Source organism: Neomonachus schauinslandi, chromosome 5 (assembly GCF_002201575.2).
Source record: "Neomonachus schauinslandi chromosome 5, ASM220157v2, whole genome shotgun sequence".
In the NCBI taxonomy this organism is placed as follows: Eukaryota; Metazoa; Chordata; class Mammalia; order Carnivora; family Phocidae; genus Neomonachus; species Neomonachus schauinslandi.
This window is the reverse complement of record NC_058407.1, coordinates 96,558,890-96,582,607: the sequence shown is the minus strand read 5'-3', so window position 1 is coordinate 96,582,607 and position 23,718 is coordinate 96,558,890. Positions and strand designations below refer to the sequence as shown.

General features: G+C 49.0%; 2 protein-coding genes across 4 annotated transcripts; both read left to right on the top strand.

Annotated features, from left to right (window-relative positions):
• The first annotated feature begins 11,247 nt into the window (after window positions 1-11,247).
• Window positions 11,248-15,801, top strand: CD27 (CD27 molecule). The gene is made up of 6 exons (XM_021690710.1): window positions 11,248-11,556; window positions 11,701-11,832; window positions 14,411-14,593; window positions 14,790-14,879; window positions 15,134-15,253; window positions 15,508-15,801. The coding sequence occupies exons 1-6, from the start codon at window positions 11,421-11,423 to the stop codon at window positions 15,630-15,632; spliced, it is 786 nt and encodes a 261-aa protein (XP_021546385.1). The 5' UTR covers window positions 11,248-11,420; the 3' UTR covers window positions 15,633-15,801.
• Window positions 15,802-16,516: 715 nt separating this feature from the next.
• On the top strand, window positions 16,517-23,575 carry TAPBPL (TAP binding protein like). Of its 3 annotated transcripts, none has more exons than XM_021690651.2 (7): window positions 16,522-16,702; window positions 17,507-17,725; window positions 17,845-18,102; window positions 20,237-20,575; window positions 21,185-21,487; window positions 22,875-22,958; window positions 23,146-23,575. In XM_021690651.2, the coding sequence occupies exons 1-7, from the start codon at window positions 16,636-16,638 to the stop codon at window positions 23,187-23,189; spliced, it is 1,314 nt and encodes a 437-aa protein (XP_021546326.1). In that variant the 5' UTR covers window positions 16,522-16,635; the 3' UTR covers window positions 23,190-23,575. The 3 variants fall into 3 exon arrangements, with proteins under 3 accessions (XP_044770886.1, XP_021546326.1, XP_044770887.1); XM_044914952.1 differs by lacking the exon at window positions 23,146-23,575 and adding an exon at window positions 17,148-17,155 and having other exon boundaries at window positions 16,522-16,706; window positions 22,875-23,141; XM_044914951.1 differs by lacking the exon at window positions 23,146-23,575 and having other exon boundaries at window positions 16,517-16,702; window positions 22,875-23,141.
• Window positions 23,576-23,718: the final 143 nt, after the last annotated feature.

Sequence of the window (23,718 nt, the reverse complement as noted above, 5' to 3'; positions counted from 1 at the left end):
CATTGCCCATCTTAAAGCTTCCATTGCTACCTCTGAGCTCTAGTAAAGGAGAGATTTGTCCCATATACTTTCCATATACCTCTCCTGAAGGATTTCTCTACCCTTTCCCTTCCACTATGAGCTCTGTGACACTTCGGGAGTCCTAAGCTCACACTGCCCCAACCCCAAGAAGGGAGCTTGAGGATCAACTCATACTCCAAGGAACATTTACTAACACCTTTTGCATCAAGCCCTGTGCGGGGTGTGCCCCCATGTTACCACACTTAACTTTTCACATCCACCCTATCAGCATCCTCATGTTACAGTGGAAACAGACTCATAGCTTAAGTAACTGGCCCAGCTAGCAAGTGATCAAGCAGAGAAATGGCCTTGGACATAGTCTAGGCAGCACAGATCTACCTTGACTGGTCTTCCACTTCTCAGATTTCCACCATCTGGTTGATCCTTATACTCCCTTCCCAGAAGATTCCTCTGACCGCCTCCCTGCCGCAAGAATTCCAGGACCCTGCTTGTGCCTGTCACCCTCAACATTCCTTTATGGGCAGGATGCTCACCAAAGGAAAGAAGATTCTGCCCAATTTGCAGATAAGAGAGAAGGTTACCACAATCCTTGCTCTTCAAGAATAACTGCAGTGGGGCCCCTAAAAACCACGAAGGAGAGAAGGGTCAGGAGAAGCACTTGTGAGAGAGGCAGAAGCCCCTGTCACTAACCCACTCTCTTCCTCTCCCAGTCGAGGAAGGCTTCAGAAGCAAAGGGGTGTGGGAAAGATGAGTCAGATATATTTCCCTTTGCGTCACAGAATCTAACTCTCCATCTGTGACTTAGATAAGTTCCAAATAAGCCCAAGCAATGGCCCGCAGGGTGTGATAGCAACACACCTACACCACAAGGTATCCCTTTCCAACTCTGTGGAGAAAACAACTGCCTCTTTCAAAAGTCAACATGTTACCCGAACAATGAACAATTCGAAAATGAAACTAAGAAAACGATTTTATTTACAATAGCATGAAAAAGAATAAAAGATTTAGGAATAAATTTAAGGAAGAAAGTACAAGACTTGTACACCGAAATCTACAAAATGTTGAAAGACATTAAAGGAGACCTAAATAAATGGAAAAATATTTTGTGTTCATGGATTGGAAGACTTACTATTATTAAGATGACAGTACTCCCCCAAATTAATGTCCATGTCCAACCCAATCCTAAACAAAATTCCAACTGCCTCGTTTTTCAGAAATAGACAAGCTAATCCTAGAATTCCTACAGAAATGCAAGAGACACAGAATAGCCAAAATCATCTTGAAAAAGAAGAAAAAGTTGGAGGACTCACACTTCCTGATTTCAAAACTTACTACAAAGCTATAGTAGTTAAAACAATGTGGTACTTGGCACCTGGGTGGGTTAGTTGGTTAAGCATTTGCCTTCGGCTCAGGTCATGATCCCAGAGTACTGGAATCGAGCCCCACATCGGGCTCCCTGCTCAGCGGGGAGCCTGCTTCTCCCTCTCCCTCTGCCTGCCGCTCCCCCTGCTTGTACTCTCTCTCTCTCTGTGTCAAAAAAATAAAATCTTAAAAAAAAAAAAAAAACAAACAATGTGATACTGACATAAAGATAGGCATATAGATCAATGGAATAAATTCAAGAGTCCAGGAATCAACCCATATATCTATAGTCAATTGATTTTAACAAAGATGCCAAGGCCATTCAATGTGAAAAGAACAGTCTTTTCAACAAATGGTGCTGGAACAATGTATATCCATAGGCAAAAGAATGAAGTTGGACACCTACCTCAAATCATATACAAAAATTAACTCAAAATCAACCAAAAAAATAAATGTAAGAGCTAAAACCATAAAAATGTTAGAAACAGATAAAAATCTGTGTGACCTTGGATTAGACAACAAATTTCATATGACACCAAAATCAAAAGAAAAGAAATGGCAACAAAAGAAATTGGACTTTATCAAAATTAAAAACTTCTACATATCAAGGATACTACCAAGAAAGTGCAAAAACAACCCATAGAATGGAGAAAATATTTGCAAATCATATATCCCATAAGGGTCTAGTATCCAGAATATATAAAGAACACTTACAACTTGGGGCAACTGGGTGGCTCAATCGGTTGAGTGGTTGAGTGACCAACTCTTGGTTTCGGCTCAGGTCAAGACCTCAGGGTCATGGTATCAAGCCCAGCCCAGCCTTAGGCTCCGCACTCAGCGGGGAGTCTGCTGGAGATTATATCTCCCTCTGCCCCTCCCCCAACTCCCGTTCAGGCTCTGTCTCTCAAATAAATAAATAAATCTTAAAAAGAAAAGAACTCTTACAACTCAGCAAAAAACACAAATAATCCAATTTAATCATGGACAAAGAAATAGACATTTCTCAATGAAGATATACAAATGGCCAGTAGGCACATGAAAAATGTTCAGCACCGTTAGTCTTAGGGAAATGCGTATCAAAACCATAATGAGATAACCCTTCATTCTAACTAGGATGGCTATAACTTTTTAATGGAATTAACGTGTGTTGGTAACCATGTAGAGAAACTGGGATCTTCATGTACCATTGATAGGAATGTAAAATAGTTCAGTTGTTACGGAAAACAGTTTGTCAGTTCCTCAAGAAGTTAAATATAGAGTTACCGTATGACGCAGCAATTCCACTCATAGGTGTATACCCAACATATGTTCACACAAAACTTGACATGAATGTTGATAGCAGCATTATTCATAACAGTCAAAAAGTGGAAACAACCCGAATGTCCACCAACTGATAAATGGATAAACAAAATGTGGTGTATCCACCAATGGATCATTCATCCATAAAAAGGAACAAAGTACTGATGATACAAACCACAACATGGATGAACCTTGAAGATATTATGCTAAGTGAAAGAAACCAGATACAAATGGCCACATATTATATGGCTCCATTTACATGAAATGTTGAGAATAGGCAGTGGGGGAGGGTGGGGGAGGGTAGACAGGGGAGGGGGCAGAGGGGGGAGGGCAGATAGGGGAGGGTACAAGTGGGACTGACTGCCAATGGGTGTGAGATTTCTTTTAGGAGAGATGGGAATGTTCTCAAATTAGACAGTGGTGATACTCGCCCAACTTTGTGAAAATGCTAAAAAACCACTGAATTGTACATTATAAAATGGTTAAAATGTTGAATTTATTTCAACTTTAAAAGAGTCAACATGCAGGGGCGCCTGGGTGGCTCAGTCAGTTAAGCGTCTGCCTTCAGCTCAGGTCATGATCCCAGGGTCCTCGGATCGAGTCCCATGTCCAGCTCCCTGCTCAGCGGGGAGCCTGCTTCTCCCTCTCCCTCCCGCTCCCCCCTGCTTATGGGCGTGCTCTCTCTCTGACAAATAAATAAATGAAATCTTAAGAAAAAAAAAAAAGAGTCAACATGCACCAAGGAGCCCTTCAGTCTAGGCTCAGGGTCACTGTAGTCTTTAGGGAGGCATCTGGTGCTGAAGCAATGGAGTCTAAGGGTCAGCCATGTCCCAACTTCCATCTCACAAAAGAGCTAAGGGATACCACTTCCGAGCAGGTCTGCAATCTCCTAAGGCTTCTTAAGGGATGGGGCAGGAATGACCTTCCTTGCCATAAGGAGGCTTTTCTCAGCCCCTAGGGCAGATGGGATACATCTAAAGGGATCCACAGGATTGGTAGAGGCCCTGCACATTGGGTCACAGAGCAGAGGAGTGTGTAGAGAAGAGCCAGGAGTGGACTTTAGAACACTGGTGGTGACACAAGGATAAAGACGTCACAAAAGAGGAGATCCAAGCCACCAATGATTGCAGAAGACGCTTGGCCTCATTGGCAATCAAAAGAACACACGCTCAAACAACAATGAGACAGCATTTTCCCCCAATTAGATTGTCAAAAATGGTTTGCTAATGTGAAATTTGGCAGGATGTGAGGAGATATGTGTCCTCAATCCACTGCTGGTGGGCGTGTGAGTTGGTAGAGCTGCTTTGGAGGGCAACTTGCCAGTATCTATTAAAGTGAACAGTATGCATACCCTATGACTCAGCGGTCCCAATGCCCAGGGTTTATTCTAAAGACACACTCCCACATGCACGGGGAGGTATGAGATGTTTATGCAACACCATTTGTAATAATGAAATGTTGGGAAAAAAACATAAGTATTCATGAACAGGAGAATAGCTAAAAAGCCTATGTACATCCATTGTCTATTTAACAAAATGAGTAGTTCTAGAAGTATAACATAAAATTATCTCCAAGGTATGTTATTGGATTTAAAAAAGCAAAAAGCAAATTCTAGAAAGATATATATCATTTATGAAAAAACTAAACAAAACCCAAAACACAAGTGGGCTGAGGCCCTTGGAGATTTCTGAGAGGCAGGCCGAGATGCTAGGCCAAATAAGAATCCTTTATTTATCTGGACAAAGATGGACCTTAAAACGCAACGTAAGAAGAACATGGGATTGCCAGGCTTGGGGCTATTTGACCTCCAAGAGATAATTTTTTTTTTAAGATTTTATTTATTTATTTGACAGAGAGAGAGAGCACAAGCAGGGAGAGTGGCAGGCAGAGGGAGAAGCAGGCTCCCCGCTGAGCAGAGAGCCCAAAGCTGGACTCGATCCCAGGACCCTGGGATCATGACCTGAGCTGAAGGCAGCCACTTAACCAACTGAGCCACCCAGGTGCCCCTAAGAGATAATTTTCTAATGAGTGGAGAGAATCAATGCATGATTTGTTCCTTAGGCTTTATTTCTTGTTCTGTGTTAGGAGAATTACTACAGGCCTGTATAATACTTCTTTTAGAGAACAGAGGTAACCTACCATGCCCCAAATAAAAAAGGAAAGGTTAAAATTAGGTGTCCTCATCGTCAATGATCTCAGGTATCAAAGAAGGAGATAAACCCTTGCCAGGGAGAAGTCATGACCACATGCTGCACCATGAGCCTTTTCACCCACCTCCCAGGGGGACAAGGGGTCTTCCCTGCTCTGACAAATTCAAGCAGAGGGTTCTCAGTAGGAAAGGGGCTGAGATCAGAGTAAGAAATAGCTCATTATTGCTTAATAATATTTTAAGTAGAAAATAAAAGGGACTCGGGGAGCCTGGGTGGCTCAGTCATTAAGCGTCTGCCTTCAGCTCAGGTCACGATCCTGGGGTCCTGGGATCGAGCCCCGCATCTGCCTCCTTGCTCTGCGGGAAGCCTGCTTCTCCCTCTCCCACTCCCCCTACTTGTGTTCCCTCTCTCCCTGTGTCTCTCTCTCTGTCAAATAAATAAATAAAATTAAAAAAAAAAAGAAGAAGAAAAGGGAGTAAAAAAAAGGAGAGAAAAGAGACTTTGTTGGAAAGATCCACCTGATTCTTTGCTGATAGATGTCTGTAGACAGACAGAGGTTTTGCTCTTTCCATTCTCTGCTGTATAAAAAGAACCAGTTTATTACCCTACAGCTGAACAAGGGAAAGGGATCTTCCCTCATTTTTGGCCATGAACATTCCTAAACTAAGAAAACATACACACATATAATTTATTTGTTTGTTTAGAAAAAGTTCTGGAAGGGGCACCTGGGTGGTTCAGTTAGTTAAGTGGCTGCCTTCAGCTCAGGTCATGATCTCAGTGGGGAGCCTGTTTCTCTCTCTCTCCCTCTGCTGCTCCCACTGCTTGTGCTCTCTCTCTCACGCTCTCTCTTTCTCTCTCAAATAAAAAAATAAAATCTTAAAAAAAAAAAAAAGAAAGAAAAAGTTCTGGAAGACTACTCACTAATCTGACCAGGGCTGGGGAAGAAGACTGATCAAAGGGACTTTGAGTCTTATCTAGAATTGTTCGATTTTTTTTTTTCTATTTTCACTTCTAATTTTTTAATTAAAAAAGGATGAGATAAAGTTGGGGAAGACAATATTTAAAGATAATGTTATTTTTACTTATTTACAACAGAAAAGATCTTTTTGCTCCCACTAAAATATTAATATATAACAAAATTTTATATAACATTAACAATATTTAGTAATAACATATTTTCACAAAATCTTGCTTCAGCATAGCCAAAACAGTTCTTAGAGGGAAATTTATAGCCTTAAATGCATACATTATAAAAGAAAAATTTTAATGAATGAACTAAGCATCCAATTCAAGAAGTTAGAAAAGAGGGTGCCTGGCTGGCTCAGTTGGGAGAGCATACGACTCTTGATGTTGGGGTCGTGAGTTCAAGCCCCGCATTTGGTATATGGATTATTTATTTAAAAAATAAAACTTTTAAAAAGGAAGTTAGAAAAAGAAGGTCAGAATTAACCCAAAGAAAGTAAAAGGAAGGAAATAATTTAAAAATTACACCAGAGAGTAAAATGAAACAGAAAATAAAGAAATAATAGAAAAATAGAATGAAATCAAAAAGTGGCTCTTTGAAGCAATTAATAATTAGATATATTTCTTGCAAATATATCAAGAAAAAATGAGTAAAACATAAACAATATTAGGAATGAAAAAGGGAAAACAACTATAGATCTAGCAGTGATTTAAACATTTACACCTATAAATCTGAAACAGATTAAATAGATAATCTCCCAGAAAAATATAACCTACCAAACTGACCCTAGAAGAAACTGAAAACCTGAATTAAATCAGCAGTGAAAAGCCTACCCTCAAAATACACACACAACACACAAAAACACAAATTCTACCAAGTCTTCAAGGAACAGATTATCCCTATTTTATAACATCTATATATAAGAAAAACTATTATGGCTCAAAAAGAGAAGTGGCCAAAGAAAAAAAACACAGTGGTGTCTAAAAACCTAAACCAAAGGAAGAAACAATTCTCAAGAGGGTGGAGGGAGAGCTGCGATATCACACACAGCTCAGCAAAACTTCCTGGCTGAATCATTCCACACCCCTGAGGGGACAGGCACCCTGTCTCTGCCCTCCAGGGTGCTGCAGTAACGACCATTACTAATAACTTTACTTTGAGATGATTTGATCAATTTCTGATTCACTGGTGTGTCCATTCCATGAGGGAAGAAACCACGTTTATTTTCTTTCATCTTTGTGACCCATTACTTAGCTGGTACCTGGCACAGAATGGACATGCAACAAATTCTTGCCGAATGAGGAGTGGAATTTAGGAGGTCAATGTGGCCGTGGGCCTCCTGAAATTTCAAACTTATAATTGTGGATAGAACCGTTAAGGAATAAGGCTGAGGACAGACCATCCATCATTCAGTGAGTACCTTAAGTGCTAGGCGATAGTAGGAGCTGGAGTTGAGATCCTGAAAAGTGGTCAGAGTTCGGAAAAAATGCCCACAAATGCTCAGTCCCCTGGCAAACCCAGACAGGAGTCCCATGAATGCAAATTATAGAACTGGGAAGTGAGCTCACCCCACTGTCCTGCCCAGTTGGTCTGTCAAAGACTCACTGGGAAGGAGGACCTAAAGCAGGGAGGTGTAGGGGAGGTCACCAAAGAAAGTAGGAGTGGAAGGGGTGCTTGGGTGGCTCAGTTGGTTAAGTGTCTGCCTTTGGCTCAGGTCATGATCTTGGGGTCCTGGGATCGAGCCCCGCATCGGGCTCCCTGCTCCACAAGGAGTCTGCTTCTCCCTCTCCCACTGCCTGCCCCTCCCCTTGCTTATGCTTTCTCTATCTCTCTGTCAAATGAATAAATAAAATCTTAAAAAAAAAAAAGAAAGTAGGAGTGGAGGATGAAGGAATGGAGTGGAGGGACAAAGAAGGCTAGAAAAACTAAGGGGTTTGGTTGATAAGGATCAGGAACAGTGATTTCTGCCATCTACTTAATGTAACAGAACTTCCTTTTAAGGAAAGATCTTGGAGAGAGTTTTGTTCCACTGGGTATTTTGACTGGTTATAGATTTATAAAGGGCCAAGACTGATTTGGGGATTGGGGGCTAAAGACAGATGAGGTATGCTGCCTGACAGAAGACTTCTTTTTTTTTTTTTTTTTAAGATTTTATTTATTTTGACAGAGAGAGACACAGCGAGAGAGGGAACACAAGCAGGGGGAGTGGGAGAGGGAGAAGCAGGCTTTCCGCGGAGCAGGGAGCCCGAAGCGGGACTTGATCCCAGGACCCTGGGATCATGACCTGAGCCGAAGGCAGACGCTTAATGACTGAGCCACCCAGGCGCCCCCTGACAGAACGCTCCTGAAAGGCAGTCTGTGCAGGGTGGGGGACGGTGTCAGCAAGATGGTCAGTGCCTTTACTGCCTTGTAAGGTAGCCAGACCACTGATAAATCTCTGGGATGGGACTGACCATTGAGAACAAGAATATCCAAAATGCAATTTTAAGTTGTATCTCTATGATATATAAACCTTCAGCAAAAGTTTTGCCACACCTAACAGCCTTCTGTTTGCAGTTGGTTTGGAGGAAAATTCCAGAAAGCCCTGTGTCCCAAATTTGGAACCTGTGGCAGGGCAGAGGTAAGGGAACAGGCAGGAGCACAGAGACAGGAACAGGACTTTAGCTGAGTGGGGACGAGAGGTGACTACAACAGCTGACCCACTGGAACTGGTGCCAAGTGACAGTTCTGCCTCCGGCCCACTCTGTCCAGGACCTGTCCTGCTTGGTAGGCGAGCAGTGTCTTACCTAGATATCAAGGAGCAGGGTGGCCCCTGCTGACATCCAGGCTATGGTCACTGCTCCAGACCGAAGCCCTCAAAACTCATGAAAATCGTCAAAAGAGAAGTGCTGGGCCTGTCCCTGGAGATGCAAGCGAAGGAGGGAGCTTTTCAGAAGAGAAGATGTATCTCTGTGCCAGCAGGTGTGGAGAGAAGCCACACTCCAAGAGAGAATGTGGTAGTGGCAGATTCCCAGGGAGAGGTCAGCAAGCTGCACTCGCAGGGCCTGTGGACAAGAGGAAGGAACTATCCAGGGAGCCAGTCCAGGACAGGCCAAGACTCACCAGAAGTCGAAGCAAACAGCACAGAAGGCAGGAGATGAGGTCATTCCATTTGCCCAGAGGAAAAGTGAGGTCCAGAAAGCTGGCTTTCTTCCTCCTGACCAGGGTACGCCAGGAGAGCCAGGCAGACCCTGCTCCTGCTCCCCCATGAAGAGGGGATGATGGGTCCTAGCACAGAGCACTGAAGCCTCCCTTGCATGGGTGAGCAGCTCACGGATAGTCAAAGTTGTCAGTCCTCTCAGGGTCCTCCAATTCCGCTTCCCGAAAGTTCTCCCTAAAGGTCCCAACTCCTCATTGTTCTTGCATGGTGTCATCCATCCCCACACACCCCCGCCTCCCCATGCCCACCCAGGGTTTAAGATTCACAGGGAAGGGGTGCCTGGGTGGCTAAGTTCATTAAGCGTCCAACTCCAGGTTTCGGCTCAGGTCATGATCTCGTGGGTGGTGGGATGAAGCCCCTCATGGGGCTCCACGCTCAGCAGGGAGTCTGCTTGAAGATTCTCTCCCTCTGCCTCTCCCCCCACACTCTCTCTCTCAAATAAATACATCTTTAAAAAAAAAAAAAAAAAGATTCACAGTGAAAATAGTGACCATAATCTGGGGATGGGGCAGGACCGTTCGTGACAGCCCAATCCTCAGATCGCAAGGTTATCAGTCTGAGGTGGGAATTCAGGCGCCCTGCCGGATAGTGAGAAGGATGGCTGTGTAGAAATAATTCTTCAGATCACACTCATATGTGGCTTCCCACATGTGAGGACCCTCTTAAAGAGAAGAAGGGGCTGGGGAAAGGCAAGAGGATGGAAAATATGAAGAGAAAGGAAACTAGAGTGAGATAGAGAACAGAGCTAACAGGTGAGGTCACAGGAGTGTGACATTTTATGAGCAGTGTGGAAAGAACAGCAAAGCCCCTGAATGAAAAGTGGCCTGGAGAAATAAGCCATGTGTTCCCAGGACTCAAAGAGAGAAAAGTCCAGCAAGTTCCAATGTCCCCAGACCAGGCTTCCCAGGAAAACAGCGGAAACAGGGAAGAGATGACCCAGGGAATCTGATCCCAAGTGCCAAGGCTGGGAAGGGAGGATGAAGATGATAGTGAGGTGACCAGGGAAGGCTGGATGGACTGGAGTGATACCCGTCCCCAGGCTGGCAGGAAGATGAAATGAGATCACACGTGATCTCCTAGCAGAGTCCAACAGAGAGGAGAACACAGGTTTAAGTCCCTTGTTTGCAATTCTGAACCATTCTGTAGCAAAGTCTTTTGGCCATAAAACCAGACCTCAGTTGATGCAAGGGTTAATTACGGTCCTTATTCACCCCACTCAGCAGGGGCCACCCTGCTCCTTGATATCTAGGTAAGACACTGCTCGCCTTCCAATTGAATTGAATTCAATTCAAGAATTGAATTAAATATTCAATTCTTTTAAAAAAAAAGATTTTGGGGGCACCTGGGTGGCTCAGTCGTTGGGCATCTGCCTTCAGCTCAGGTCATGATCCTGGGGTCCTGGGATCGAGTCCCGCATCGGGCTCCCTGCGCAGCGGGAAGCCTGCTTCTCCCTCTCACATTCCCCCTGCTTGTGTTCCCTCTCACTGTGTCTCTGTCAAATGGATAAATATAATCTTTAAAAATAAATAAATAAATAAAGATTTTATTTACTTATTTGAGAGAAAGAGAGAGGGCATGAGCTGTGAGGAGGGGCAGAGCCAGAGGGAGAGGGAGAAGCAGGCTCCCCACTGAACAGGGAGCCCCGATGCGGGGTCAGTCCCAGGACCCCGAGATCATGACCTGAGCTGAAGGCAGATGCTTAACCGACTGAGCCACCCAGGCGCCCAAGTATTCAATTCTTTTGCTGCAGAAATGTTGTGCTTGATTGGGTGCTACCCCGGCCCCGTGAGGGCATCTTGCGGGGCTAGTTACTCCCCAGAATCTGAAAAATTCTGAATTCTAAAACTTATCTGACCCCAAGAGTTTCAGCTCAAAGTCTGTGGACCTATTCTCAGTTCAGGCTCCCCCTCCTTCTCTAAACTGGTATTAGCTTGCAAGCTGTGAACAGGGGGCAATTGTGGGCACCTTTGCGTCTGAGCGCGTGAATGGGAGAGGTGGCAACCCCATCCAACACTCTGTAAAAGAGGCAGGCACGGGTGGGTTACGATCTCAGCGGGCACAAGAGCGAGATGGCAACCGGGAGAGGCCGGCGTGTTGGGGCGGATGGAGGTCTTTGAAGAGCAGCAGGTCTTCTGACAGTGCTTGCCCTTTAATACTCTCCTTGGCACCCAGCACCCAGCACCTAGCACATGGAAAAGGGGGAGGGGGTGGAAGTCACTGCTCTGTGAAAAAAAAACCAGCCACAACAGAGCTGCAGCTGCCATCAAAGGTTGGCTTGCCACCTGAAGCCGGCACCTTGAAGAGGGCCTGAGGCTGCTGCCGGGACGTACAGAGACTAGGGCACCAGCACCCGCTGGAGGGGCCAGCTCCACGGAGGCCAGCCGGCAGCAACTGGAGCGCAGAAAGGGCTCCCTGGGCAAGAGCCATGGCCTGGCCACTGCCCTGCTGGCTGTGGATTCTGGGGACCTTGGCGGGGCTCTTGGCGACCCCAGCACCCGAGCGCTGTTCGGAGAAGCACTACTGGGTCCAGGGAGAACTGTGCTGCCAGGCGTGTAAGCCAGGTAAGAGGAGGAGGCCTCGCCACCGGGGGGGAAGGGCAGCGGAGAGCGCATCTGAGCTCAAGCAAGGACAGGAATCCTGTACCACCTTGAAGAGGGCAGAGAAGTGGCCTTCCTTGGGCCTTGACCCTGGACCTCTGCTCACAGGGACTTTCCTCGTGAAGGACTGTGACAGGACTGGCGAGGCTGCTCAGTGTGACCCGTGCATCCCGGGGGCCTCCTTCTCACCAGACCACCATTCCCGGCGCCACTGTGAGAGCTGTCGGCATTGTAACTCCGGTGAGAAGGGCAAGCCTCTGGGGGAGCAAGGTGGCAGAGCTTGGTGTGGAGAAGCAAGGAGGAGGGGGTCCGAGCTCGTCACTTCGAGGCTACCGCAAGTGGAGCCAATACAGGGCACTGGGCAGGGCAGGGCACATATTGATGCGGGGAGAACTCTGGTGTTACAGGGAAGGGGTCAGCAGAATTGGGGGGCTGCCAAGACTGCATGTACAACTCAGATCACGACAAGAAAAAGGAGTAAGTGAAAAATAGGGGAGGAAGGAAGTGGCCCTAGGTCCCCAGATTTCAGATGAGCGACCCCCCCCCCCCTTGATGACCTGGCTGTCTGAAGCACGCATTTGTTTGGAACCTGGAGTACCTCTTTCTTAGGGTACAACAATACCAGCCAGTGGGGACATCCTTCTTCTTGTCTTTTTTTTTTGCACAAAAGCCAATTTAGGAAAATGAATATGTATGTGGCCCATGTTTTTCTTGTTTATTTTGTAATTTTATCTTTTTTAAATGAAGAAGTGTAATGTCTGCAGCTCTGTTATGAATTCTTTTATTATTCCTCCAGCTTAGCTAGAATTTCAGAAACTGTGCCAGCCGGGATAGAGTCACAGACTCTAAAGCGGCCCCTTTGAACAAACGTTCCCCCTGGGGACCCTTCTGAGGACTCCAGAACTGAACTACTACACTGCTTACCTGTAAAATGTGCTTGGTCTCAGTAGGCCTTTTACACTGTCCTCTTTAAAAATGAACTCAGCAAAAGGTTTTGCCATTGCCAATCAGTCAAAAAACAACATCTTAAATACAAAAGTATTCCTCAGTCCACTTAAAAATATGTTAAGGGATGCTTTTCTCTTCTTGGCAGCAACCCCAGCAGGGTTGGAATATTTTGGTCAGAGCCTCCCCACTCGCTGCAGGCCCCACCAGAAGGCCTTTTCCCAATACTGAGCTGTGCTCCCTTCGCTGTGCTCCATGACCCTTCTCTGTAAGACTCAGCCCAGAGGCCTCCATAGCACCCATGCAGCGACTGGCTGCAGGACTCCAAGGGATGGTGGCCAGGGGTGAGGTGGTCAGGGGGAGGCTGAATGAGTATGGCCCCCTCTGGACCTCAGTGTTCCCCTGGGTAAGATGGAGAAGTGCCTGACATCAGCCTGGAATTTGGGGCACAGGTTATACGTGGTGAAGAGAACTCCCAGGTCTCTGGATCCTCATCACCGAAAACCGTGGCAATCCTTCCACGGGTAACCAAGCCCAGCCCTCTCCTTAACCCTTCTTCCCTCCGGGGAGATATCCTCCTGACCACCGCCTCTGGTGATCTTCCTCACCTTTGCCTATCTCTTCTCTCTCCCACGGTCACTGTTACCTCCCCCATCACTGTTCTCGTCCTGCAGACCCTTGTCCAGGCTGGCTCACGATTCCTGGTAAGCCACAAGGAAACCAAATGCTGGTAGCAACTACTAGTCAGACTTCCAAAAGAAGCAACCATAGGGGCATAAGGATGGGAAGAAGAAATCTGTGTCCCTCTCCCTTTCCTGACAAAAGGCATCTGCTAAAGGAATTGTTAGAGCCCTGGTCATCATCTTTGGCATCCGCCAGCCTTCCTTTCTGTACCCCTCTTCTGCCTGTCAGGAAGGCACTGTCCCAGGGCCCCACCAGGCTAGGCTCAAGCCTGGCCCACATCCTGGTGCTGGTGCCTTCCCCAGAATCACCTTCCTCTTCTTAACCCTGACCACCTGTGAGCCCAACCCAGCCCAGTTCCACTCACATCCTCCTCCCCTAGTATAATTTATCGGCAGTCACTCAGCACCTGACATCTACACTTGAATAAAATTTATATTCTAAAGGCAAAGTATGTTACTAATCAAGGAACTCTCTAGTAAAGTTAAAAACCTATTGGGGACCATAGCAGCACTATTCCTGATTGCTTAAAAACTGGAAACTACCCAAATGCCCATTAACAGAATAGACACATGAATCATGATATATTCATACGGTGAAATGCTATGCAGCGTGAGCATGAACGGTCTGCAGTTACGATATGGATGAATTTCACAAAGGATTGAGTAAGAATGTCAGACACAAGTGAGTACCCAGGCATGACTACACAAATACAGGACAAAAATAAGCAAAATGAACTTGCAGCATTAGGAAGTCAGGCTAGTGGCTATCTGTGCATGGGAGGACGTAGTGCCTAGAGAGGAACGCTGCCGCTCTTGTTCGTGGGTCCAATTTGTAGCAAGTTTACACTTACGACCTGTGTACCTCTCTGTCCACCCATTATATTTCAATGAGAAGTTATCAAAGTGCCAGTGAATAGGAGAGAAAATCCTGCGAGCTGTTTCTACTTTTTACAGTTGGCATTGCTGAACCATGAATAAAGGAAAAACCCCAAGTGTCTCCTTTAATGACACTAGTAATAAAGGCAGAGGCACTGGGTGACAGGGAGGGAGGGGCAGGCCTTTGTGCAGTTGGGGCAGGAGTCCCCGGAGGTGGGCCTGGGAGGGGAGCCCAGGACAGGACTTAGCAAGTGCGCCTGGCAGGTCTCTGAGGCCTGAGCTTCTTGTGTTCCTCCCGCCCTCCTCGTCCCTAGGTCTTCTCATCCGAAACTGCACCCTCACCACAAATGCAGAGTGTGCCTGCCCCAAGGGCTGGCAGTGCAGGGACAAGGAGTGCACGGACTGTGATCCTCCTTCAAACCCCTTGCTGACACTGCCTCGACCATCTCGGGCCCCGGGCCCACACCCACAACCCACCCACTTACCTTATGCCAAAAGTAAGTTCCAGGCAACACTTTGTCCAGTCACGGGGATAAGGGTCGCGCCCCAACCACCACCCTCCCCACATAAGCTGCCTGGCCATCCGGTCAGCCTTCCCATCTCCCCGTGCCTCTTAGGCCTCAGGCCTTCCTTCAGCCCAGGCTTGTGCCCTAGGAGGTTCCCTGCTGCTGCTCACCCTGTCTCTTTTTCCAGAGATGCAGGAAGCCAGGACAGTCCGGCAGGTGCAGACTCTGGCTGACTTCAGGTGGCTGCCTGCCCCAGCTCTCTCAACCCACTGGCCACGTGAGTTTTCTCCCCATTCTCTACCCCCAGAGAGACTGCATACAGGAGAGGGAAGCCAGCCAGAAAGCTCCTAGGAGTCAGGGGAAGAAGGGGAAGAAGCAGAGTCTAGGGATTAGGAAAGAACTTAGTCCAATGGTAGCAGTGGGGGAGGGGTGGGAGAGAGATGGGAGTTGGGGTGACAGGCTGCCTGGGCTGAGGGGAAACAAGATGTAGGCCCTCTCCAAAAACCCTTGCATGGCCCCTGCCTATCACAGCCCAAAGGTCCCTGTGCAGCTCAGATTGCATCCGCATCTTTGTGATTCTCTCTGGAATGTTTCTTGCTTTCATCATGATTGGAGCCCTGTTCTTCCATCAACGAAGAAAACACAGACTAAGTAAGAGACAAAATACAGGTCTCTAGTCCTGTCCCTGCACCCTACTCTACCACCCCAGCCCCGCTGTCCATGCCTGGAACTTCACAGAAGCCTTCCTCACTCCATCTTTACCAATCCTGGCTCCCACCTCCTCTTCCTTTCCTCTTAGCTGGCAGCCCCCACAGCCCTCCCCCAGACTGACCCTCCTTGGCTCATCTCCACTCCCTTCACCAACCCCACTGCCCGCCAAGGTTCATCTGATTCTCCTCCCGCAGACAAAGAAGAAAGTCCAGTGGTGCCTACAGAGCCTTGTCCTTACAGCTGCCCCAGGGAGGAAGAGGGCGGCGCCATCCCCATTCAGGAAGATTATCGAAAACCAGAACCTGCTTCCTACTCCTGAACTCGCGCACGGCGGGATGTGGCGAGATGGGGAGGGGGGGGTCACACTACAATAAAATCCCTGCCTCCATCGCAGCCCAGCAGCCATCCACGGGGAACGAGACCTGGCACCCCAACCCCCCACTCCCCGGCCCCACCCCCACCCCCGGGTTTCAGTACCATCCTGTCATCAGGACCCTTTCCTGTGCGCAGACTTGAGAAAGTGCCTTTTGGAGATTGGCAGTGACAAGGGCGCATGGGAAAAGGTGGAGGATGGGGCGCAGGGGCCCCGCGTGTGCCCTGGCCCAGCCACCTTCACCCCTGCGCTGCACTGGAGGGCTGGGGCCCTAGCTGGAGAACACACTTTCCCCTACGAACCACCACGTGCGGTATCACTGACCTAAAAATTCGGCAAAATAAAGTGCCAGCCAACCACACACCGAAGCTTTCCCCGCGCTGTCTCTCTGAAATTCCAATCTCACGGTGCAGGCCACTCCCAGCCTCTTCTCCCAGATCGGGGATCTGAGGGAGGAGCTTTCTCCAGTGCAGACTAGTGTTGGGGCCCGGCCAAGTCGGGGGGTGGGGGTCACGAGTGGGTGTGGCACCCACAGAAAATGAAGAAAGGTCCCCAGTAGCCCTTCAGTCTCGCCCTTCAGTCTCGCCCTTCAGTCTCGCCCTTCCCCCTCCCCCTTATTTCAGCTCCACTTTCTTGGGTGGGGAGCAAAAGGGTGCATGCAGTCAAGTCAGGTCTTGAGATAACCAGAGGATTTGGCAGGGGAGAAAAAGGAGAACAATGAACAGGACTCTGGCAGGAGCACCCGGTGGCTTCACTCCCAGGCAAAGGCAGCCGCGGTGACAATCAAAGTGAAAGCGAAAGAGGAGGAGGCCAAGGACTGACGAGAAAGCAACAGGCCGGCGAGGGCGGTTTGGAGAGGCCCCCTCTTCCCCAGCCCGGCCGTGCCAGTGGGAGGCCGTGCAGAAGGGCGGTGGGGGACGCGGGAGACGAGTGGCGGCGCACCGCCTCCATGGGCACGGGGGAGGGATGGTGCCTGCTGCTCTGCCTGGCTCTGTCCCTGGTGGCGGCTGACCCAGGTGAGTGGGGAGCACTGGCTGGGGGGGCGGGGGGGGAGTGTCGGGCCCAGGGCGCACCAGGTAGCCACCTGCCGTGAGATTCCCGAAGGGGAAAGGGTTGGGGGGAGGGGCAGGGATGGCTTCCTATCGCTTCCTAAGCCCAACAGGAATCAAGGAAAAAGGTTGGCAGAGTAGGACACCAATGGTGTTGGGGAGAGGGTAGAAGACTGTGGGAAAGGCCAAATGAAGAGAAGAGGGGCCTCCTGGGTGGGTGTGGTGGGGGTCTAGCCGAGAGGGCACTGCCTGGGAGCAGACCGTGAAAAGAAAGTGTTCCCAGGGCTAGTAAATCCCCGCGGGAGGTGAGCCCTGGAGGTGGGGGAGGGGAAGGCCACCTGTAATGGCAGAAAGCGGAGCAGACCCAGTGGGCTGGCTGGGAAATCGAGAAGATGGTTGCCAAGGCCCCTAGCCACACAAGTGTCCTGTCTCCTCTCCCAGTGGCAATTTTGCTCATTTATTTGCTTTTGCTGAGAATTCCTTTGACTGAAGAGGTAGTTTTTTTGCGACAGTTGTAGTAAGAATAAAAACAAAGTCTTCTGAGCAAGGCAAATCCAGCATTTTAAATAATTCATACCAAGTATGTACCTGGAGTAGCAGGGGCTTCCCAGAAGGCTGGTTTGGGGGTGACAAGAGAGAGACAAAGAGACAGCTAGGACCCTGGAAGATTTTTACCCCTTCCTTGATGACTCCACAGTTGGGGTGGGTGACCCTCGAGCATAGAAGCAACTCTCTGGGAAGAGAGTGCTCACCCCATCTTTTAACCTGCAGCCGAAACGCAGTGGCGGGCAGTGGATGTGGTCCTAAACTGCTTCCTGGTGGAGGAAGGTGGGCAGCATGGAGGTTTTGCCAGCAGTAGGAACACGGTGAAGGCCTTGCTCGTGCTGAGGCAGGTACCAGTGCTGGATGACGGCTCCCTGGAAGGCTTCACCGATTTCCAAGGGGGCACACTGGCCAAAGACAACCCACCTGTTACCTTCGAGGCCTCGGGTAAGAACCCTCCACCCTATGTCCCAATCTTTCTGAGCTCCCTCTGCTGAGACAGCCCAGTTCCCGAGGGCCAGGTGTCCTCAAACCAACTAGACCTCTGTGCTGCCCTTCTCCCCCAGTGAACTTGGTACAGATCCCCCAGGCTGAGGCCTTGCTCCATGCTGACTGCAACGGGAAGGAGGTGACCTGTGAGATCTCCCACTATTTTCTCCAGGCCACTGTGAAGGCAGCTTGGTTCATCACCAACGTGCAGGTATCCGGAGGGGGACCTAGTGTCTCCATGGTGATGAAGACTCCCAGGGATGCTGAGAATGGGGCTGTCTTGCACCCCACACTGAACCTGCCCTTGAGCCCCCATGGGATGGTACCGACTGCAGGTGAGAAAATTAAAAGTAGCAGAAAGAAAGTTTGGCGTTTTTTTTTTTTTTTCAAGTGGTCAGCTATGGGGGGGCGGGGAATAGAAGGAGGAGGAAGGGAACAAGCCCACCTCCATCCACATCAGTCATCTCAAGGTGTCCCCTAGCCTCGGTCCTTTCTCCTAAAGACCCAAATAATTGGATTGGGATAATTTTCACCTCCCTCATCTAAGGAAATGACCTGTGATGCTCTATTCACATACGCTGTCCCTAGCAGTCTTATTAAGCCAAGTACCAGTTGTAGCCCAGTGAAAGCCAGCCTGGTCTGGCGCTTCAAGATGATTAGAGCAACGACAGCGACGCAAATTCGTTCATTAGCTCTTATTGGTAAAACCTGGTCCTTGCCCTCTCCCACCCAGCACATCCCACCCAGCGGGTACAGGAAATTGAGAACATGATGATAGGTTTCTCCAGAATTCATCAAATCCAGTATTTTGCCTCCGAAAAGAGACAACCAAGTCCAGAGATTAGGGGGCTACCCTCCTATCCGTAGGAAGCCCCAGAACACTCGAAGCTTTCTGTGGTGCAACCTAAATTTATCCCGCCACATTAGAAAAGAGGAGTTCTCTTTATCTGTCCAGTGGCACAGCTAAGTAACCCCCCTTTTATCTTGGGATATTTCAAACCTACAAAAAAAGGGTGAAAGAATAATGGGCAAAGAATTGGGTAAAAAAATTGGGTAATGAATACCCAATTATTAATATTTTGCCACATTCTCTCTCTTGATAAATGGAAGGATAGAGAGCCTCCCCCCTGAACTAATTGAAAGTAAGTTGCAGATATCTCAACACTTCACCCCAAAAGTTTCCATGCAGAGCATGTATTCATTTAGAACACAAAATTTATAACCAAAGACAAGGATATTCTCCTTCATAATCACAAAACCATCACCCTAGCAGCAAACCAAGGTGGGGAGCAGTTTACAGTGGTGCAGGCAGTAAGGGGGACAGTGTGTTAAGAATTCAACAACATATTCTCACCATCACACCATCACCATATCGGCAATCTTGAGCACTATTGGTGATAAAATACTCCTCCCTGCCAGGGCACTCTCTTCCCATCGCCCCCACCACTCCTTGGTACGCCACTGAGCATCAGACTTAAGAAATTTTAAAATTGATACAGTAGTACTGTCAATATAGAGTCCAAATTCAAACTTCTCCAGTTGCCCCAAGAATGTTCTGTATAGCTTTCTGATTTGTTTTTGGGTTTTTGCTTTTTTTTTTTTAAAGACCAGGATTCAAACAAGGATCATGCATTGCATTTAGTTGTCCTGTGCCTTTAGCTTCCTTTTTTTTTTTTTTTTAAGATTTTATTTATTCACCTGACAGAGAGAGAGCACAAGCAGGGGGAGCAGGAGAGGGAGAAGCAGGCTCCCTGATCAGCAGGGAGCCCAACACGGAGCCTGATCCCAGGACCCCAGGATCATGACCTGAGCCAAAGGCAGATGCTCAACCAACCAAGCCACCCAGGTGCCCCAAGCTTTTAGCTTCCTTAAGTCCAGAACATTCTTTTCCTCGCACTGACATTTGGAGAGTCCAGGCCCACTGTCTCAAAGAGCATCCCACCATTTGGATGTGTCTGATTGTTCCTCATTAGATTCAGGTTCAGCACGTTTGGCACAAATGCTACCACTGTGTGCTTTTTAAAACTCTTACTCCTATGTAGTCTCACAGCAGCCTTTCCTTAAGCAGATGACCCTGGCAACCCTTAGTAACTTGCCCAAGGTCACAGAGCTAGTAAGTGGAAGAAACAGGGATCCAAAGATTTTTCTGCTATTCCAGTGGTCTGACCTGAAGGTCAACATTAACCCATAATTTTGCATATGTACTTTTCTGGTGAGAAGTCCATAGCTTTTATCAGATTGTCCAGGGGTAAGTGACTCCAAAATAGTTAGGACTACCATGTGTGCCAGGCTGCCTTTCCAGAGCACCATTTCTTTGTGGTTCCATCTTGTGGGAGATGAGGTCAACTGGTCTCATTGTCCAGAGGAGGAGGCAGGGGCAGGTGGATGCCCACAACATGCCCACAGCTAGAGATCAGGTGGACTCAAGGAGGAAGTAGCCCACAATCACCCTTCTTCTTCTCACTACAGTGGAGCTCCAAGTGACAACACAGACCCCGTCCCTGAACTTCCTGCTGGGGTCCTCAGCCTCCCTGCACTGCGGCTTCTCCATGGCACCGGGCTTGGAGCTGACCGGTGTGGAGTGGCGGCTGCGTCATAAGGGCAACGGCGAGCTGGTGTACAGCTGGACCAGGGCGCAGCGGCAGGCCAAGCGGGAGGGCGCCACCCTGGAGTCTGAGCAGCTACTCGTGGCCGGGGATGCCTCCCTCACCCTGCCTAGCCTCACTCTGAAGGACGAGGGGACCTACATTTGCCAGATCACCACCTCTCTGTACCAAGCTCAACAAATCATCCAGCTCCACGTCCAAGGTTAGGCCATACTCGGTTCTCCAGGGAGAGGGGAAGGGATATGCCTATGCGAGCATTTTCCAGGACAGAATCCAACACAGGGGCAATTTCTCGAGAGGCAGACTGCATTGCCACGAACTAACTGCCATCTACATCCTAGGGGCACAGACTGCCCCCTGTCAGACTCTAGGATAATTCCACCAGGCAGTGTCCCAGCCCCGGGTCCTGCTGCCCTGTCCCAGCTGGCTGTCTCCCAAGTAGCCCAGTCCTCTGGGCCACATCCTGAGGAGGGGCAGCAGCAAACCAAGTGGGGGCCGTGGGAACCGTCCGACTGGCAGGAGTATTTCATCACTGATGTCCCTGAAAATCAGCGGCTTATCGTGATGATAAGAAGCCAACCTTTACTTGGTTTTACTATCACTTTTCAACTACCTGTGGAAGATGTGCCCCCTTCTGGCCTGCATCCAGGGTGGACCGCTTACACCTGCCTTGGGCACTCCACTCAGGGGTTAATTGACTTCAGCTTCCACAACCTACTCTGACTGCCAGCAGGAAGAGAAAGAAGGCTTTGGGCAACTCTGCTGTCAGGTTGGAGCCCTCTGGAATCTTATTCCTCATTCTTTCTTCCAGCTTCCCCCAAAGTACAACTGAGCTTGGAGAACAAAACTCCGCCAGCCACCCTCATCTGCAACATCGCTGGCTATTACCCTCTGGACATGGCTGTGACGTGGACCCGAGAGGAGCCAGGCGGAGCCCCAGTCCCAGTCTCTGGTGCCTCCTTCTCCAGCCTCCGGCAAAGCCCAGCAGGCACCTACAGCATCTCCTCCTTCCTGACGGTAGAACCTGGCCCTGCAGGCGCCACTTACACCTGCCAGGTCACCCACAGCTCCCTGGAGCAGCCCCTCAGGGCCAGCACCCAGGTCTCCCCACCAGGTACTAGGAGTGCCCTCCTTGCCCCACCTCCCTACTTGGGCTCGTGGCTCTCCTGCCCCCAGCTCGTCTCTGGCCTTGTTCTGCTTCCCACAGCACTTCGCTGAGCCTCCGCTTCTTGGTTCCCGAGGCGGCAGCCTCCATAGCTGCCTCCACATCCCAAGATTCCGCTATACCCCAGGTTCCAGGGCACCAGGCAATATACTGAGAGCTGGAGATCAAGGGTGAATTGTTCCTGCCCTCAAGCAGCTTATTCAGCTTGGAGGGACGGACTAGGCAGTCAGGGAAGACGGCCTGCAGGAGACAAACCAGCTAAGTGAGCTAGCTCAGGGGGGAGGGGAACAGCCAAGATGGAAAGAACGGCACACGTGAAGGCCAAATTATAAAACAGTCTCAGGAGAATTTGGGGAACTGCACAGCTAGAGCCAGGGGTGTGTGGGAAAAGGGAGAAGTGGCCTGAAGCTTGAAAGTAATTACATTTATTGAGCATTTACATGAAGCAAGCACTGTGCTAAGCACTTAGCTGTATGATCACATGTATTATCATGACTCCCATTTTATTGATGAGCAAACTAGCACATATGGATGTTAGGTAATTTGCCCAAGGTCACCCACCTAGTAAATGGTAAAATAAGAAAAATGGGCAGCCTGACTGCCCTACAGCCTTAAACCCTCAACTGCTATTAGTGGGCAGATCACAATGGGCCTTCGAGCTGGAATGTCATCCTAAAGTCACAGAGTGTCATTGAAAGGTTTTAAAGAAGAAATGCAAATGTCCAGGAGCATTGGGCATTCTTTGGTGGCTCGCCAGACTGCAAGCTTCCCCAGAACTGGGGTTTTGGGGGTGCATGGGTGGCTCAGTGGTTGAGCGACTACCTTCGGCTCGGGTCATGATCCCGGAGACCCGGGATCGAGTCCTGCATGGGGCTCCCTTCTCGGCGGGGAGTCTGCTTTTCCCTCTGACCCTCTCCCCTCTCATGCTCTCTCTCTCTCAAATTTTTAAAATCTTAAAAAAAAAAAAAAAAAGAACTGGGGTTTTGTCTCAGCTTACATCATTCCCCAGCTAGTCGCAAAATTTCAGTTCACCTGTGAACAACTCATCTAACCTAAATCTCTCTAAATGTCCCAAGGTGGGAAGGGATAGGAAATTCCGTGTGGAGGAGCACACAGATAGCCAACAACCTTCAACAAGTACGAATACTACAGTGTGCCCAGTTCCTGGGTGAAACCAGAACGCTCCTTAACCGGGGATGGGGACGCACTCGTGCACACGCTCTCTCTCTCTTCCTCTCCCCCCGCCACCCCGCTTTTTCCCTCTTGCTGGGGTGGGTGTGGGCTTGGAAATTATTCCAACCTACTGATTCCTGCCCATGCTGCTCTCAACCTACAGAGCAGAAAACAGCCTTTGGAGTCCTTTTTGCCAGCAGCCTCTTCCTTCTTGCCCTGTTGTTCCTGGGGTTTCAGAGACGGCAAGGTAAGCACCTGCTTGCCCTCAGCCCTGCCCCTGCCCCTCCTTACTTGTAGAATCAGCCAGATCTAGCCACCTCCCCACCCAGACCAGGGATGAAGCCCGTGTCCTGAGTTCCAGCCAGTCCCCATACTACAGCCCCCTGCTTTCACCTCAACTGAAACCAACCTCCTTCCCTCTTGTTTTCTCCTAGCTACCTCACCAAGATCTGCCAAGACTCTGAGGCCCTCTGGGTAACCGCTTTCCTGCCTCTGAGCAAAAGGAAAGAGTAGTCACATTCTCCCAGAAGGACTCCAGCCAAGTCTCAGAGCTCAAAAAGGCCCCAAGAAAGGCATGAAGGCACAGATCCTGGGGACTCTGGCTCTGTGTGGATCTCTGCCTTCCTTCATTGTGTCCCCGGGCTGAACACCAAGGGAGAAAACATGAAGAGGTGAGAGAGTGGTAGGAAAGCAGAGTGTCTGGGTGAAGGTTAAAAATGAGCCTGTGGTAGGAAAAGAAAATGGGAAGATATTAAGAAACGAGCAAGTGAGCAAGTCATGTTCTCATGGTTTGTGAGATCGAGCCCCACAGTGGGCTCCACACTCAGTGGGGGGTCTGCTTGAAGATTCTCTCCCTCTGCGCCTCTCCCCCACACTCGTGCTCTCGTTCTCTCTCTAAAATAAATAAATCTTTTTTAAAAAAAGGAGCAAGTGGGGGGCAGTGGGACAAAGGGGTGGGGGTTGGGCCATAACACAAGCATTTGAACTCTGTCCAAATAAAAGCCCCC